The sequence below is a fragment of the Notechis scutatus genome, chromosome 4 (assembly GCF_049901735.1).
Source record: "Notechis scutatus isolate UNSWTSFEM ecotype Mainland chromosome 4, rNotScu1.2, whole genome shotgun sequence".
NCBI lineage: Eukaryota > Metazoa > Chordata > Lepidosauria > Squamata > Elapidae > Notechis > Notechis scutatus.
Window position 1 is genome coordinate 167,610,355 of NC_142012.1, and position 16,888 is coordinate 167,627,242.

At 47.6% G+C, this 16,888-nt stretch overlaps 1 protein-coding gene across 3 annotated transcripts in view; it reads left to right on the plus strand.

Moving 5' to 3' along the window:
• The window catches only part of TP63 (tumor protein p63), a 166,046-nt gene that overhangs the window by 17,828 nt on the left and 131,330 nt on the right, over positions 1 to 16,888 (plus strand). For all 3 annotated transcript variants that reach the window (XM_087965615.1, XM_087965613.1, XM_087965617.1), the window contains exons 2-3: positions 309 to 437; positions 2,768 to 2,900. In XM_087965615.1, coding sequence (XP_087821741.1) covers positions 309 to 437; positions 2,768 to 2,900 — 262 coding nt within the window. The remainder of the gene's footprint in view (positions 1 to 308; positions 438 to 2,767; positions 2,901 to 16,888) is intronic.

The following is a 16,888-nucleotide window of genomic DNA, read 5'->3' on the forward strand; positions in this document are numbered from 1 at the left end:
GTCTCGGTGGCTTGCAGAAACCCCAAATGTTGGTCCCCATAGTTCTGTTTTGTTTCCTGGGTGCCTTTGAAAACTCCTGCTTAGGTGGGGGTGGGGTGGGGGGTTGGACTAGATGACCCACAAGGTCCCTTCCGACTCTTGATGATCTGTATCTGTACCCTTGGGAGCCTTTTAATTTCTTTTTTCTTTCTTTCATCTTCTCCCTGTCATCCGCTTTGAGGAAATGGCATGGAACTGGAGATCTGCAGATCCCAGGGGGAAAAAAAAGGGAAAAAAACGGGATTTAATTGGTCGAACGCCTCTTGCAGGTTCGTGGATCCTCCCGGCCGTTTTTCGTGGACGGAGAGCTTTTATCGCTCCAGCATGTCGCAGGGATCCCAGACGAGGGAATATGTTCCTCCCGAGGTCTTTGAGCAGCTGTGGGACATCCTGGAGCAGTAAGTGGGACCATGGACCAACCTGTTAAAAATCCCCCCCCCACTCCCTTTTCAGGACAGGTGGTCCTCGACTTATGACCACAATGGGAGAGAACTGGATAGTTTCGTCCAGCGAGATAATCATAATGCAGTTATTCCTCGATGTACAACCGCCATTGAGCCCAGGATTTTATGTTGCTAAGTGAGAAAGGCGTTCAGTGAGTTTTTTGCACCCGTTTTACGACTTTCCCTGCCGCATTTGTTGTAAGTGAATCATTGTCGTTGTTCGGTCAGTAACCCCCGGTCGTTAAATGACTCAGCTTCTCAGGATCCCGTGACTCCTGCAACTGTCATAAGTCCATGCCAGTTGCCAAGCCTCTGAATTTGGATCACGTGACCATGGAGAGGTTGCTGAAAAAAGGGGTGAAATAAATAAGTTGTAACTTTTTTTTAAATAATAAGTTTTTTTTAATTATTTTTATACAGTCATTCCACCTTGAGTAGAACAGTGTGTTGTTGTCTGGGTACAAGCATCTTTGTTATAGAATAACCAAAATTATAACATCCTTTATTACATATTCTACATATTTCACATAGTAATATCAGCCTATTATGCTAATTAATTATACAATATTAACATAACATTCAACATACTAGTCATCATGTTTATGTATCTCTTTTAGCATATCTTTATTTTATTTCCCTGTTTCTAACTTCCATTTTTATTATTTAACCATTGATAGAATAAATCCCATACCGTATAACGGTGGTTTGAACAGTGGTTAGCAAAATGAACCTGGCCTTTTATCGAAGGCTTCTCAATCCATCCATCAAGCAATCAGAATAGAGCTGGAAGGGACCTTGGAGGTCTTCTAGTCCAGCCCCCTGCTCAGAGATGGCCCCCAAAAAATCTCTCCCCGGGGCAAAGATTAAGTGGAGAGAGATTGCAGAGGAAGGGATCACAAGAGAGTAAGCTTTGCTGGCTCAGGAATTCTGGGAGTTGAAGTCCACAAGTCTTAAAGTGGCCAAGTTTGGACACCTGTTCTAACCCGGTTATAACCATAGGTTGCAAATCTCATGGTACTCTTGTTTCCTCTCTCTATTTATTTTTATTTATTTATTTGATTTGCCAATTGTTTACAAGATAGTAAGTATAAGTGTATACATAGTTGTGGATACATGAAATGGGTACATATAAGAAAAATAAAAGAATAAGAGAAACAATAGGACAGGGACAGTAGGCACGTTGGTGCGCTTATGCACGCCCCTTTCAATTCCATCGATAACCGATCCATCTCCGTGCATTCTAAAACCTTTTTTTTATTATCATGGTGTCGGAAGGAATAGTATCCCATTTCCAATTCTGAGCATAGGCAATTCTTGCCGCAGTTATTAGGTGAAAGTATGATATATTCGAATATTTTTTTGCCAGTTTTAATCTCTTAGTCGACCCAATTAAATATATATATATATATATCTGGTTTCAATTCAGTTTTCTGTTTTGTAATTTCTTCCAGCCAATTCTTCATTTTGAGCCAATATGGCTTAGCTTTAGGGCAGGTCCACCACATATGGGAAAAAGTTCCCTTTTCATGATCACCCTTCCAAACTTGATTGCTTGTTTAGGCCCACCTTTTGTGCAGAGTGTTAAGCCTGGATTCCCCAACGGGTGTTAAGGAAAACAAACTAAACAGAACGTGCAGCGAAGTCAGATAGGAAGACAGGTAAATGTGTGAGATAAGTTTTCTATTTAACACGCAGTAAAAATACAGATACGCTTGTGCTATCAAAAATATAGTTTATTCCATTTAAGAATTATAGCATAGTCAAAATAAACGGTCCATTAGTCATATATCAATTTCAGCCAAGTCTTGTCGGGGATACTCTATTTGCAAAGTCCGTGTTGAATAGCCAACGTCAGTACACTTACAATAAATCAGTCCAATCTTTATCTTCTCTCCGTTGAGAAATATCAACACTCCTTTTTCTCTCCCCGTTTCAGCAAAAACGCAGTCATCAATCCATCCAGTAATTAGGGATCTTCAAGCCAGAGAGAGCGAGCTGCAATTGCCTCGCTTCTTATATAGTGCTTTTACAACCACACCCATAATTACATTCTTGCAGTTAAAGTTACACACACTTTAACTAACAAACCATGATACCATATTTATTATTTTTACCCAAACCAGTTAGGGTAAACAATGTTATCCCTAACACAGTGGTCATTAAGTGAATGCATGGGCAGCCATGAGACTGTTTCGGCTGGAAACTGGTCCACCGTAACTTGGTAAGTTCGCTCAGTGGCTGGTCGTAAGTCGAGGAAAACCCCCCCCCCCCTTTCTCTTTTCCAGGCCTTTGTGCTCCATCCAGCCCATCGACCTGAATTTCCTGGAGGGGGCCCCCCAGGACGGCCCCACCAACAAGATTGAGATCAGCATGGATTGCATCCGCATGCAGGACTCGGAGCTGGGAGACCCCATGTGGGTGAGTGGAAGGAGCCGGGAGGGGAGGGGGAGAACACTGCTGGCCCACCCCTCTCTCCCTCCCCCCCCCTTTGTGGGGCTGGAGAGCAAGGGATGGAGAACCGATAAGAGGAGAATCTCTGTGAAGAGCAGGGTGGGGCTGGTGGTGGTGGGGGTCCTTGGGGGGCCTCTGAGCTGGGTGGGTTTCCTTGCAGGCGTCTCACGACCCAGCTAGGGAACATCATCCGGGCTAGGAGGGAGTGGGGTTTGTGAGGATTAAGCTGGAGTAGTGGGATTGTGAGTTCCTGGTGCTTTGTGAACTTGGTTGCTTCCTGGCATCACCAGGGCTAGAAGGGAGTGGGGTTTACAAGGAGGAGGAAGGAGGGAGGAGGAGGGAGGAGAGGAGGAGGAAGGAGAGAAGAAAGGAAGGAAAGGAAGGGGAGGAGGTAGGAGAAGAGGAGAAAGGAGGGAGAGGAGGAGGAAGGAGAGGAGGAAGGAGAGAAGAAAGGAAGGGAAGGAGGAAGGAGAAGAGGAAGGAGAGGAGAAAGGAGGGAGAAGAGGAGGAGGAGGAGGAGGAAGAAGAGTTGGAAGGAAAGGAGGAGGAAGGAGAGGAGAAAGGAGGAAGGAGAGAAGAAAGGAAGGGAAGGAGGAAGGAGAAGAGGAAGGAGAGGAGAAAGGGAGAGGAGGAGGAGGAGGAGGAGGAGGAGGAAGAAGAGTTGGAAGGAGAGGAGGAAGGAGAGAAGAAAGAAGGAAAGGAAGGAGGAGAGAGGAGGAAAGAGGAAGGAGAGGAGGAAGGAGGAAGGAGAGGAGAAAGGAGGGAGAGGAGGAGGAAGGAGAGGAGGAAGAAGAGTTGGAAGGAGAGGAGGAAGGAGAGAAGAAAGAAGGAAAGGAAGGAGGAGAGAGGAGGAAAGAGGAAGGAGAGGAGGAAGGAGGAAGGAGAGAAGAAAGGAGAGGAGGAGGAAATGGAGAAGCAGGAAGAACAGGAGAAGCCCTGATAGAAAATAATATTTGTAGCTCAGGATTAAACGGGGGATGGGGGGGCTCTCGGAGCCTGGTGGTTTCCTTGCAGATGTTTCACGACCCAACTAGGCAACGTCATCAGGGCTCGAAAGGTGGGGGTATAGAAAGATGAGGACCAGTTGTGGCATAAGCCCCTTTTTTTCCAGGGGGCCCTTGTGAGTTCGGGCGGTCGTTAAATGAATGGCTGTAACTCAAGGACTACTTGTCCCTTGGAAACAAATCGGGGAATCAGAATTTTTACCCTTCCCCTCCCCCCCGGGGGGGGGATTAACCAGACCCCCCACCCCCCAAGACATCACTCACTCACCCATTTAGCCCAAGTTCAGCTGAGATCGGCTTCTTCAACCACAACAAAAGGACCGTTTGGATGACCTCCCAAGCCTTTCTAAAGATTCTTGGGAGCGTCGTGTTTTTGTCAAGGCAGCGCCTCTCGGCAAGCGCCAGGCAGTCCTCGGCTTAACGGCCACAACCGAACCCCAGATTCCCACTGCTAAGTGAGGGTTTGGTGCGAGTGAGTTTGGCCCCATTTTATGACTTTTCATGCCGCCGTTGTTAAGTGAATCACTGCAGTTGTTCAGTTAGTAACTTATTTCTTAAGTGAATCAGTGCAGTTGTTAAAAGACTGACACGGTTGTTAAATGAATCTGGCCTTCCCCCTTGGCTTTGCTTCCGAAGGTCGCCAGAATAGATTCCGGGATCCCATTGCAACCGTCATAAATACGAGTCAGCTTCCAAGTTTCTCAATTCCATGATCCCCCCAGGGGACGCTGTGACAATTGTAAAGGCAAAAAACCTGTGTCGCTTTTTCGACTGCCGTTGCAACTCCTGTCACTAAATGAACAGTTGTAAGCCAAAGAATGGAATGGAATGAAGAATAGAATAGAAAATACAGTAGAAATACAGGAAGAGAATAGAATAGATAGTGGAATGAGGAATGGAATGGAACAGAACAGAACAGAATAGAATAGAATGAGAGAATAGAATGGTGTAGAATAGAATAGAGAATAGAATAGGAACAGAACAGAACAGAATAGAATGAGATAATAGAATGGTGTAGAATAGAAAAGAGAATAGAATAGAGAATAGAATAGGAATAGAACAGAACAGAATAGAATGAGTGAATAGAATGGTGTAGAATAGAAAAGAGAATAGAATAGGAATAGAAATAGGAATGGAATGGAACAGAATAGCATATGGAATAAGAATAGAATGGAATAGAATAGAATATGGAATAAAAATAGAATGTGGAATAAGAATAGAATAGAAATAGGAATGGAATAGAGTAGAATAGAATTAGAATTAGAATAGAATAGAATAGAATAGAACGAGAGAATAGAATAGAATAGAACGAGAGAATAGAATAGAATAGAATAGAATGAGAGTATAGAATGAGAGAATAGAATAGTATAGAATAGAAAAGAGAATAGAATAGATATTGGAATGGAGAATAGAATAGAATAGAAATAGAATAGAATAGAATAGAATATAGGAATAGAATAGAATAGAACGAGAGAATAGAATAGAATAGAATGAGAGAATAGAATAGTATAGAATAGAAAAGAGAATAGAATAGATATTGGAATGGAGAATAGAATAGAATAGAATAGAAATAGAATAGAATATAGGAATAGAATAGAATAGAACGAGAGAATAGAATAGAATAGAATGAGAGAATAGAATAGTATAGAATAGAAAAGAGAATAGAATAGAAAAGAGAATAGAATAGATATTGGAATGAAGAATAGAATAGAATAGAATATAGGAATAGAATAGAATAGAACGAGAGAATAGAATAGGATAGAATAGACATTGGAATGAAGGAAAGAGATTGAAACAATAAATAGAAAAGGGAAGAGAAAAGAGAAGAGTTGGAAGGGACCTTGGAGGTCTTCTAGTCCAACCCCCTCCTTCGGTAGGGAACCTTTCAGACAAACAGTTCTCCAACCTCCTCTTAAAAACTTCCAGTGTTTTTTTTTATCCGCAACCTTCCTCTCCTGCTGGTGGGACGGGGTTGTTCAGCCGCTTGGAGATGAGAGTGTGTGTGTGTGTGCGCGCGTCTTCCGTCAGTGGAGCATGGGACCTGGCCTTCCCTGGCACACACCCCTCCCCAACCCCCCCCTCCCCTGCTCCTCCGAGGCGTGTGCAGTGGCCCCTGCGGCGTGTGGCTCTAATCTGCTGTTGACTCAAGAGCGCTCTCCAGGTGTGTGTGTGTGTGTGTGTGTGTGTGTTCTTACACAACTCTTGCGCCTCCTCCGACAAAGTTCCCCCCCTCCCTCCCCTCCGTTCATTCATGCACCTCTGGAGTGGGGGGGGGGGAGCGGAATCCGTTCCTTGGACGGGGGGAAGGAGGAGGGGGGGCTGAAAAATCTTGCGCAAACAAGGGAAAGTTTATTTTTCTGCCTTTGTGCGTCTGTGTGCGCGCGCGCGCGTGTGGGGGTTGTCAAATATCCCTCGACAGGTGTCCGCCCAGCCTACCTTGTGCCCAGGAGGGAGTTGTGTGTTTGCTCTTCCTCAGCAGGGAGTTGCGCGCGGGAGGGTGGCGGGAGGGTGGCGCTGCGCATAGCCTCGGGGAAGGGTTTTGTGTGTGTGTGTGTGTGTGTGCGCGCGCGTGTGTTTGTTGAATCGCAAAGCCAGTCAGCTTCCTCCACCGCCCCCAAGGGCCCCCCCACCCCTCCACCCCTCCTTGTGCCTATAGCCGCGGGGCACGGCTGCCTGCCCAACACCTGCCTCCCATCCTGCCCTGCCTTGTGGGGGGGGGGGGGGTGACCCACGCTTTGGGGGGTGGGGGGAAGGTGGGGGGGTGGAGAGGAGGTTGTTCTGCCCCCCCGCCAGAAAAGGAGGGGGTTCTGTGGAAGACGGAGGGATCCGGACCTCGGTTCTGCCTTGGAGACACACACACACCCACACCCACGCCCCCCACGAGGGCAAAAGGGTCAGTGGCATCCCCCAAGCGGGCAGTTTGAAATCTCAGGCTTTTGAAATGGTGTGGTGTGGCTGGGTGGGGTGGGGGCGACGACCGAGAGGTTTTGTTGGGGGTGGGTCTGGGGTCTCCATGCAAGGGACCTTTGTGGAATGGCCTGTGTTTGGGGGGTGCAGCTTGGATTTAAAGACAGACACACACAAACCTTCCCCCACCTCCCTAGAGTTTTCCTACACGTGTGAAAGAGGAGAAGAGAGGAGAAGATAATAGAGAATAGAATAGATATTGGAATGAAGAATAGGATAGAGAATAGAATAGAGAATAGAATAGAGAATAGAATAGAGAATAGAATAGAATATAGAATAGAATATATAGAATAGAATATAGAATATAGAATAGAATAGAATAGAATAGGATAGAGAATAGAATAGAGAATAGAATAGAATATAGAATAGAATATATAGAATAGAATAGAATATAGGATATAGAATATAGAATAGAATAGAGTAGATAAGAATAGAATATAGAATAGGAATAGAATAGATAAGAATAGAATATAGAATAGGAATAGAATAGAATATAGAATATAGAATAGGAATAGAATATAGAATATAGAATAGAATATAGAATAGAATAGGAATAGAATATAGAATATAGAATAGGAATAGAATATAGAATATAGAATAGAATAGAATAGATAAGAATAGAATATAGAATAGGAATAGGATATAGAATATAGAATAGAATAGAATAGATAAGAATAGAATATAGAATAGGAATAGAATATAGAATAGGAATAGGAATAGAATATAGAATAGGAATAGAATAGATAAGAATAGAATATAGAATAGGAATAGAATAGAATATAGAATAGAATAGGAATAGAAAGAATAGAATATAGAATAGGAATAGAATATAGAATAGAATATAGAGTAAAGTAGAATAGAATCGAATAGAATAATAGAGTTGGAAGGGACCTTGGAGGTCTTCTAGTCCAACCCCCTGCTTAGGCAGGAAATCCTATCCTATTTCAGACAAATGGTTATCCAACATCTTAAAAACCTTCCAGTGTTGGAGCATTCACTGGACAGTCAACGTGGCCTTTTCTAATCTGATCGTTTTCTATATTTCTGCTGATTTATTAAACGGAGAGGCAGCCGCTCGTCTCGCACCACCTTAAAAAGCAACAAGGCTAGAATTAAAAAATAAAAATGAGGGAGACGGGGATTTGGGAGACCCGCGTCGTCTTCCAAGGCAAAAGGGAGAAGAGGTGGGCTTTTTCTCCGAACTTGGGGCCCTGCAAAGGCAGGGGACTTCAATTCCCAGAGTCCCCTGCTCTCTGCAGAAAGGGGGATTCTGGGATTTTGAAGTCCAGGCCGTTTGGGGATGGTGGACGGTGAAGTTTGGCTTTGATTCTCCGAGGAATTGCGGCTTCCTCTTTTATTCTCTTTCGCGCTCCCCTAGATTGCGAATTTGGGAAGTGTTTTTCCACCTGGAGAGCTTAAAGAGAGTTGGGACTTCAACTCCCAGAATTCCCCAAAGCCTGGCTGGGGAATTCTGGGAGTTGAAGTCCATCCAGCTTAAAAGTTCTTTTTAAAAAAAGTTAACCATTGACTTAAAAGTAGAAATGCTTCAAAGTTCTTGAAGCTTGAAAAAAACTTCCCAGCTTTTCTTAGCTGGCCTTGAAAGGCTAACCAGGGTGGCATCAGGACGGGGGACCACAAGGCGATCTCGGGTCGAAAGAATACCGCTTCGAAGACCGCCATCCCCAAAAAAGACCACCCACCCAAAACCTTCCCATCCTTGTAACAAACCACTCAAAAAGGCAACTCGGCCTACTGCAGGCCATCCTTGACTCACAACGGAGCCCAACACTTCTGCCGCTAAGCAGGACCGTCGTTCAGCAAGCTTTGCCCCATCTTACGACCTTTCTCACCATCGTGGCTGAGCGGGGGGCGTTAAGCGCATCCCACCGTCGTTCAGCGAGCCCAGCTTTCGTTTTGACTTCACTCGCCCAAAAAGGAGCATCTGCTGAAAACCGCAGCCGTCATAAATTACGAGTCGGTCGCCAAGCATCTGAATTTTGGGTCCAGGGGATGCTGCGACGGTCGTTAAGTGTGGAAAAAATGGGTCCTGATGCCCCCTTTCCTCCCTCCTCCCAATTCATTCCATTGCAAGTTTTGAACTGTCACTAAACAGGATGCCGCGTGACTTTGTATGTCGAGGATGACGGACAATGGCGTCTCGCTTTTCCCTCCTTGGAAAGTTTGCAGCAGCCCAAGTATGAAATGTATCTCTCCCCCCGTCGACTGGGCGTCTGGCCCCCTCCCTGCCCCCTCCCTTCCCCGCTCATCTTCCCTGCCACCCCCAGGCGTCCTAGCCCGGTTCAACCAGTTTGACTAAATGCCTTTTTGGGGATAAGCTCCACTGTTAAATCAACTCCCGGTTTGATCAAATATGTCTCTCTCTCTCTCAATCTCTCTTTTTTTTTCCTTCCCCTTTTATTTTTAAGCCACCAGGCTTGGCAAGGGGGAGACAGGAAGGGTGAGGGGCACACTTGCCCCTGGGAGGGATGGAGCATCCAGATGCGCCCACCAAGACAAGCCCTCCACCCTTGATTTTGTAATTGCTGTCTAGTTTTTTTTATATATATATAATAAAAAGTTTTTTTTTTATCTTTCAGTTTCAAAAGTACAAACATTTCATTTTTTTTTCTCTCTCAAGCAGTGGGTCATCCGGGCACCAACACCTCTGTGCCACATCCTTCACCATTGATAACGCCATTCAGATAACAGATAATCAGCGTTGGAAGGGACCTTGTAAGGCATCTAGTCCAGCCCCCCACCCCGCCCAAGCAGGAGACCCTACACCATTAGTGACCAAGGGCAGTCCAGTCTCTTCTTGAAAGCCTCCAGGGATGAAGCTCCCACAACTTCCGAAGGCAACTTCTGTTCCATTGAATATAGAATAACAAGAATTGGTACTAGGGACCTTGGAGGTCATGTAATCCACCCCCTGCCCAAGCAGGAGACCCTACACCATTTCTGACATTCTAATCTGTTCTTGAAAGCCTCCAGGGCTGAAGCTCCCACAACTTCTGAGGGCAACTTCTGTTCCGTCGGTTGATTGTTCTCACTGTCAGAAAGTTTCTCCTTATTTCCAGGTTGAATCTCTCCTTGTTCAGTTTCCATCCATTATTCCTGGTCTGGCCTTCAAAGATGCTTTGGAAAATAGCTTGACCCCTTCCTCCTCTCTGGGGCAGCCCCTCAAATACTGGAAGGATGCTCTCCTGTCTCCCCGGTCCTTCTCCTCCCTAGACTAGCCAGGCCCAGTTCCTGCAATCATTCACCATATGAACAGAACAGAACAGAGTTGGAAGAGGGACCTTGTAGGTCATCTAGTCCAACCCCCACTGTCAGAAAATTCCTCCTTATTTCCAGGTTGAATCTCTCCTTGTTCAGCTTCCATCCATTGTTCCTTGTCTGGCCTTCAAAGATGCCTTGGAGAATAGCCTGACCCCCTTCATCCTCCTCTCTGGGGCAGCCCCTCAACTATTGGAAGACCTCTATCCTGTCTCCCCTGGTCCTTCTCTTCCCTAGACTAGCCAAGCCCAGTTCCTGCAACCGTTCTTCATATGTTTCAGCCTCCAGTCACCTCATCCTCCTGGTTGCTCTTCTCTGCACTTTTTCCAGAGTCTCAACATCTCAGCAGTACAAACATTTCATTTTTTTTCTCAAGCAGTCCCACATCCTTCACCATTGGTAATGCCGTTCCCATTTAATATGATTTCTCTAAGCTTAAAGAGTTGACATAAAACACCTAAACATTATACAGCTCTTCTGGTGGTAATACCTGATTAGCATTACATCTCATTGTTCTCATCATATTTCTATTGACACCATCTTATTTGTATCTCTTGTCTTACTTTATTTTGTATTCTCTTTTATTCTTCCTCGTTTCCAAATTCCCTTTTTTTAATTCTCATAACCATTGATAAAAGGGGTGGGGAATGATTAATCAGTGGGAGATTTGAGGGTGCTCCAACACGGGAGGTTTCCGAGAAAAGATTGGACAGCTGTTATTCCCAGATGGGATAGGGTCTCCTGCCTGGGCAGGAGGTTGGTCTAGAGGACCTTTGAGGTCCCTTTTAGCCCTAGGATTCTATAATCTTGGGCAGGGGGCTGGACTAGAAGGCCTCTGAGGTCCCTTTCAGCCATAGGATTCTGTGAGTTGGACCAGAGAGAGTTGGACTGGAAGACCTCCAGGGTTCCCTTCTAATTTGATGATCTTGGATGGGGGTTGGACTAGAAGACCTCTAAGATCCCTTCCAAACCCTACAATTCTATGATGGGCAGGGGGCTGGACTAGAGGATCTATCAAGGTCCCTTCCAGCCTCAATGAGTGTGTGTGTGTGTGTATGTGTATACACACACACACGTATATATATATGTGTGTGTGTGAAAAATCTCGGGGCAGCAGGAGAGGCAGGTGTTTCCCACGGAAAGCTGCTGTTTTTCAGTCCCGGGATTTTGCAACCTGAATTGGTTCCCGGGTTCATCCCCATCCCCTCCCCTCGCCCTCCCCTCCCCTCTTTCTGGCACCTGGAAGGCTGCGAGGACACAACCCACAACACACACGTGTTCCCTGGCTGGGAAGAGGCAGCTCCGTGGTGCCTTCAAAGCGCAGCGTGAACATTTAATTAAAAAGGATTTCCATCTCAGCGCCAGGAGCGTTTTTTGGGTGCTTTGGCCCCCCTGGGGTTGGAAGGGGAGCAAAGGGTTGTTGCGACAACAACAATAACAACAACAACCACCACCACCACCACCAGCAGCGTGCCAAAACGCCAGGCTGCGCTTTGGTTGCTCTGACAGCCCTTCCATTCCCAGCGTTGGAGGCTGTTGGGTTGAGGTTTGCTCAGCCCTGCATGATCCGGCGCAGGAAGGGTGCCCGTTGGGCAGTTTGGTCTAGTGGTTAAGGCATTGACTTTGAAAGTGGGAGACGGGGAGTTCTAGTCCCGCCTTAGGCATGAAAGCTGGCTGGGTGACTTTGGGCCAATCACCAGGAGACGGGGAGTTCTAGTCCCGCCTTAGGCATGAAAGCCAGCTGGGTGACTTTGGGCCAATCACCAGGAGACGGGGAGTTCTAGTCCCGCCTTAGGCAGGAAAGCCGGCTGGGTGATTTTAGGCCAATCACCAGGAGACGGGGAGTTCTAGTCCTGCCTTAGGCGTAAAAGCTGGTTGGGTAAGTTTCAGTCACTCAACAGGAGACAGGGAGTTCTAGTCCCACCTTAGGCATGAAAGCTGGCTGGGTGACTTTGGGCCAATCACCAGGAGACGGGGAGTTCTAGTCCCGCCTTAGGCAGGAAAGCCGGCTGGGTGACTGGGCCAATCACCAGGAGACGGGGAGTTATAGTTCCACCTTAAGCATGAAAGCCAATTGGGTGACTTGGGGCCAATCATCAGGAGACGGGGAGTTCTAGCTCCACCTTAGGCAGAAAGCCAATTGGGTGACTTTGGGCCAATCATCAGGAGACGGGAGTTCTAGTCCTGCCTTAGGCATGAAAGCCAATTGGGTGACTTTGGGCCAATCACCAGGAGATGGTGAGTTCTAGTCCCGCTTTGGGCATGAAAGCTGGCTGGGTGGGCCAATCATCAGGAGACGGGGAGTTCTAGCTCCACCTTAGGCAGAAAGCCAATTGGGTGACTTTGGGCCAATCACCAGGAGACGGAGAGTTCTAGTCCTGCCTTAGGCATGAAAGCCAATTGGGTGACTTTGGGCCAATCACCAGGAGACGGGGAGTTCTAGTCCCGCCTTAGGCAGGAAAGCCAATTGGGTGACTTTGGGCCAATCACCAGGAGAAGGTGAGTTCTAGTCCCGCCTTAGGCAGGAAAGCCAGCTGGGTGACTTTGGGCCAATCACCAGGAGACAGTGAGCTCTAGTCCCGCCTTAGGCAGGAAAGCCAGCTGGGTGACTTTGGGCCAATCACCAGGAGAAGGTGAGTTCTAGTCCCGCCTTAGGCAGGAAAGCCAATTTGGTGACTTTGGGCCAATCACCAGGAGACAGTGAGCTCTAGTCCCGCCTTAGGCAGGAAAGCCAGCTGGGTGACTTTGGGCCAATCACCAGGAGACGGGAGTTATAGTCCCGCCTTAGGCAGGAAAGCCAATTGGGTGCTTTGGGCAAATCACCAGGAGACAGGGAGTTCTAGTCCCGCCTTAGGCAGGAAAGCCAATTGGGTGACTTTGGGCCAATCACCAGGAGATGGTGAGTTCTAGTCCCGCCTTAGGCATGAAAGACAGCTGGGTGACTTTGGGCCAATCACCAGGAGACGGGGAGTTACAGTTCCGCCTTAGGCGTGAAAGCCGACGGGGTGACTTGTTGCAATGGTCGTAAGTGTGAAAATGGCCCTCAGTCGCTTTTTCTCAGTGCCGCTGTAACTTCCAACGGTCGCTAAGCTAAATGGTTATAATAAGTCAAGGACTGGCCTCGCCAAATCCATCGGGGGCCTGCCAGGATTTGAAGACGCAACGGAAATGGATATGACGAGTGCAGGCAAAACCATTTTTTTTTTTTTACATCTGTATGGGTGTGTGTGCGTGCGTGCAAAAATTACCCACCCCTGATAATAATTGTGCTGAGTTCGAGGGACGCCTCTAAGTAGCAAGGCGAGGTGGGGACTTCCCTTCCGGGTGACACCGAGGTTTTCCTTCTGGGAAAAGGCAGCGAGGATTTGCATGCCACAAAACAATCGCACACTCTCTCGCTCCAACACAACCTGGGTTTTCTCCCCGTTGGATGCCCCACCGAGATTTTTTTGTGGTCTCCCGTTTTCCAGGATTCCCAATTTGGGGGAGGCTGTTCGAGCCCTTGGGGTGGGTTTGGAGGGCAGAGGAGGGCGTCTTCTGTTTCCCGGCACCTTCTTCGTGTGTGCACAATCGGGGTTGTTGTGGCTTAGACGAGGAAGGTTCGGAAACGGGGATTCCGCCAAGCCAAAAGATGCTGGCTTGCAAAATAGTCCCCCTTCCTGGTTGGAGTCTTCGGAGAAGCGGATGTGCGGAGCGGGAGGGGGGGAGGGTTGACTTGCAAAAAGGAGGAGTTTGTAATGGGTTGTGGGGGGAAAAAAACACAACCCCAGTTTTGGAGCAGTGTAGCACAGATCTTGGCAGCTTGAAGAGCAGCTTCAACTCCCCTAATCCCCCAGCTAGCATGCGTGGACTTCAACTCCCAGAATCCCCCCAGCATGAGACGTGGACTTCAACACCCCCCGGAATCCTCCAGCCAGCATGCGTGGACTTCAACGCCCAGAATCCCCCCAGCATGAGACGTGGACTTCAACACCCCCCGGAATCCTCCAGCCAGCATGCGTGGACTTCAACGCCCAGAATCCCCCCAGCATGAGACGTGGACTTCAACACCCCTGGAATCCTCCAGCCAGCATGCGTGGACTTCAACGCCCAGAATCCCCCAGCATGAGACGTGGACTTCAACACCCCCGGAATCCTCCAGCCAGCATGCGTGGACTTCAACGCCCAGAATTCCCCCAGCATGAGACGTGGACTTCAACACCCCCGGAATCCTCCAGCCAGCATGCGTGGACTTCAACGCCCAGAATTCCCTGGCACTAATTCATCCCTTTTGAGGTGTATTCCCATGGTGGCTTGCTTACTCTCTTGCCATCCCTTCCTCTGCAGTCTCTCCCCTCTTAAGAGGTGGGGGGGGAAAAACACACACCCCAGGCATGGCTAGCTGGGGAATTGTGGGAGTTGGAAGTCCACCCCTCCAAGGGGACAAGGTAGAGAAACACTAAGCTGGGGGTTAGCTCCCAGCGCTCTTCTGCCGGCCTTGAAAGGATAAGCAGTGTTGTGTCCGGATGGGAGACCACAAGGTGATCGCAGGTTATAGAAGAAGATAAAAACCTGACACGTTTCCCCCCCCCCCCCAAGCTCTTGAATGAAGAGATTTTCTGAAGCTCCCCAACCCCTTAAACCAGGGTATATCTCAACCACGGCCCCTGGAAGAAGGGTGGGTTTTAACCCGGGAATTCTGGGAGTTGAAGTCCCCCCCTTTCTTCAAGCAGTCAAGTTTGAGACACGCCTTTCTAGAGATGGGGAAGAAACGGAATATTTTGGACGGCTCGAAGAGGCACTTTCGAACTGCGCCCGACGGAAGGAAATTTCCCGAAGACCCAGCGATTCAACCAGGAGAGAAATAAACCCAGATCTGATTATTGCAACGTTGGGGTTGTTTGGAACCAGATCGTCAAGGGTGCAAACAACTCTTCGTGTATTCCTCATGCTCCTAAAATAGCTTCCAGGCGCAGGGCCCGCTTAGCAGCCTCATCTGTAGCAACTAAAAGCATTTCATTCTCAACCACAGGAAGTCCTCGACTTACAACACTTCCATTTAGTGACCGGAGTTATGACAACACTGGGGAAAAAAAAGCGACTTAGGTCCGTTTTTTCCACACTGATGACCGTTGCAAGGTCACAGAATCAAAACTCAGACGCTTGGCAACTGGTTCACCTTTACGACGGTCGCCGTGTCCAGGGGTGTGTGTCACATGATCCATTTTTTGGGGGGAGGACCTTCTGGCAAGCAAAGTCAGATTCACTTAATGCCCAGTGTCCCTAACTTAACCGCAACGATTCGCTTAACAGCCGTGGCCAAAACAGGTCGCGAAACGGGGCGGAATTCATTGAACAACCGTCTCCCTTCGCAGTGGGGCTGAATTTTGGGTTGTAAGTCGAGGACCGCCCATAATCCTACAGCCGGGATGGCGAAGGTAGGGCACCTGCCCTGCGCATGCGGGCTCCTAGATGATTTTTGGCTTGTTTGAGGCCGTTTTCTCCCACCTGGAGGTTCGGGGGAAGCCTCTGCAGCCTCGGGAGGCTGAAAAAACAGGCCTGGAAATACCGGAAGTGACGAAACGGGCCCGTTTTTCGGCCTCCTAAGGCTGCAGAGGCTTCCCTCGAACCTCCAGGAGGGAGAAAACGGCCTCAAGCGGGCCGAAAATCAGGCGCAAACATGTGCAGGGCAGGTAAGGGAGCGGGGTGGTGGTGTTGCGTGCGCACGCACAAGGGGGCCGGCATGCGTGCTATCGCACACCACGACAAAAAGGTTCACTGTCCTACGGTAATTCTCCCCACCCACCCCTTCCACCCCCGCACGCTTGGGCAGAACCGTTAAGAGTTAAGACCGGCCAACCCGGGAGTCTCTTTCTTGGAGTGTTTGCAATTGTTCTTTGTGACTAAGTCCTTTGTCTGAGAGCGTCTGGCCAAGTGTTAAAAAATTTCTAACGATGTTCTTAGTATATCAATTGTGCACTTCCTGTCGACAATTGGCAAAGCACACCACTTGAGAAGGAGAGGAAAAAAAATAAATTGGCAGAAAATGCAAGCGTTCTGTTTCCGGTCGTCTAGGGTGAAAGCTGTATTCAGCGCGGCTAGCCTTGTCTTTCGTGTCTCCTTAAAAATACACATCGTAATCAAACCGAGATATATTATATATATGTATGTATGTATGTATGTATATCCCAATTTTATGCGGGAGAAAAACCCGAATAACCAAAGATCCACATACAAATACCCGCGAAAACCTCAGAAAACAAGTATGTATGTATGTATGTATGTATGTGTATATATATATATATATATATATATTAAAAAAGGTAAAATAATTTAAAAACCTTCCTTTTCGGACTGCGGTTAAGTTCCCCATCAGTCTCAGTAGCCATTATTATTATTAGTTTATATTATTACTATTGCTGGTATTATATTTTGTATTATTATTGGTGTTGTTGTGGCTGGCCACACAATGAGTCAGAAGTTTAGGTTGGATTTGGCATTTTGGCAAGGTGTTCTGAGTAAACCTGCCTTTTGCCATTGACCGATAGGGATTGTGTCAATGCCCGTGGTTGTCGGTCAGCTGTTTAAACGGGATGTGGCATTTTTATCTACCTCTGGCGTCCTTCCCAACGAGCTGGCAAGAAGCCCATAGACCCAAAATGGACAGTCTCTTTGCTCACTGACCATAGGCCAAACTACTGCAGCCCCCCACTCCAAGTAGTTGGCCAG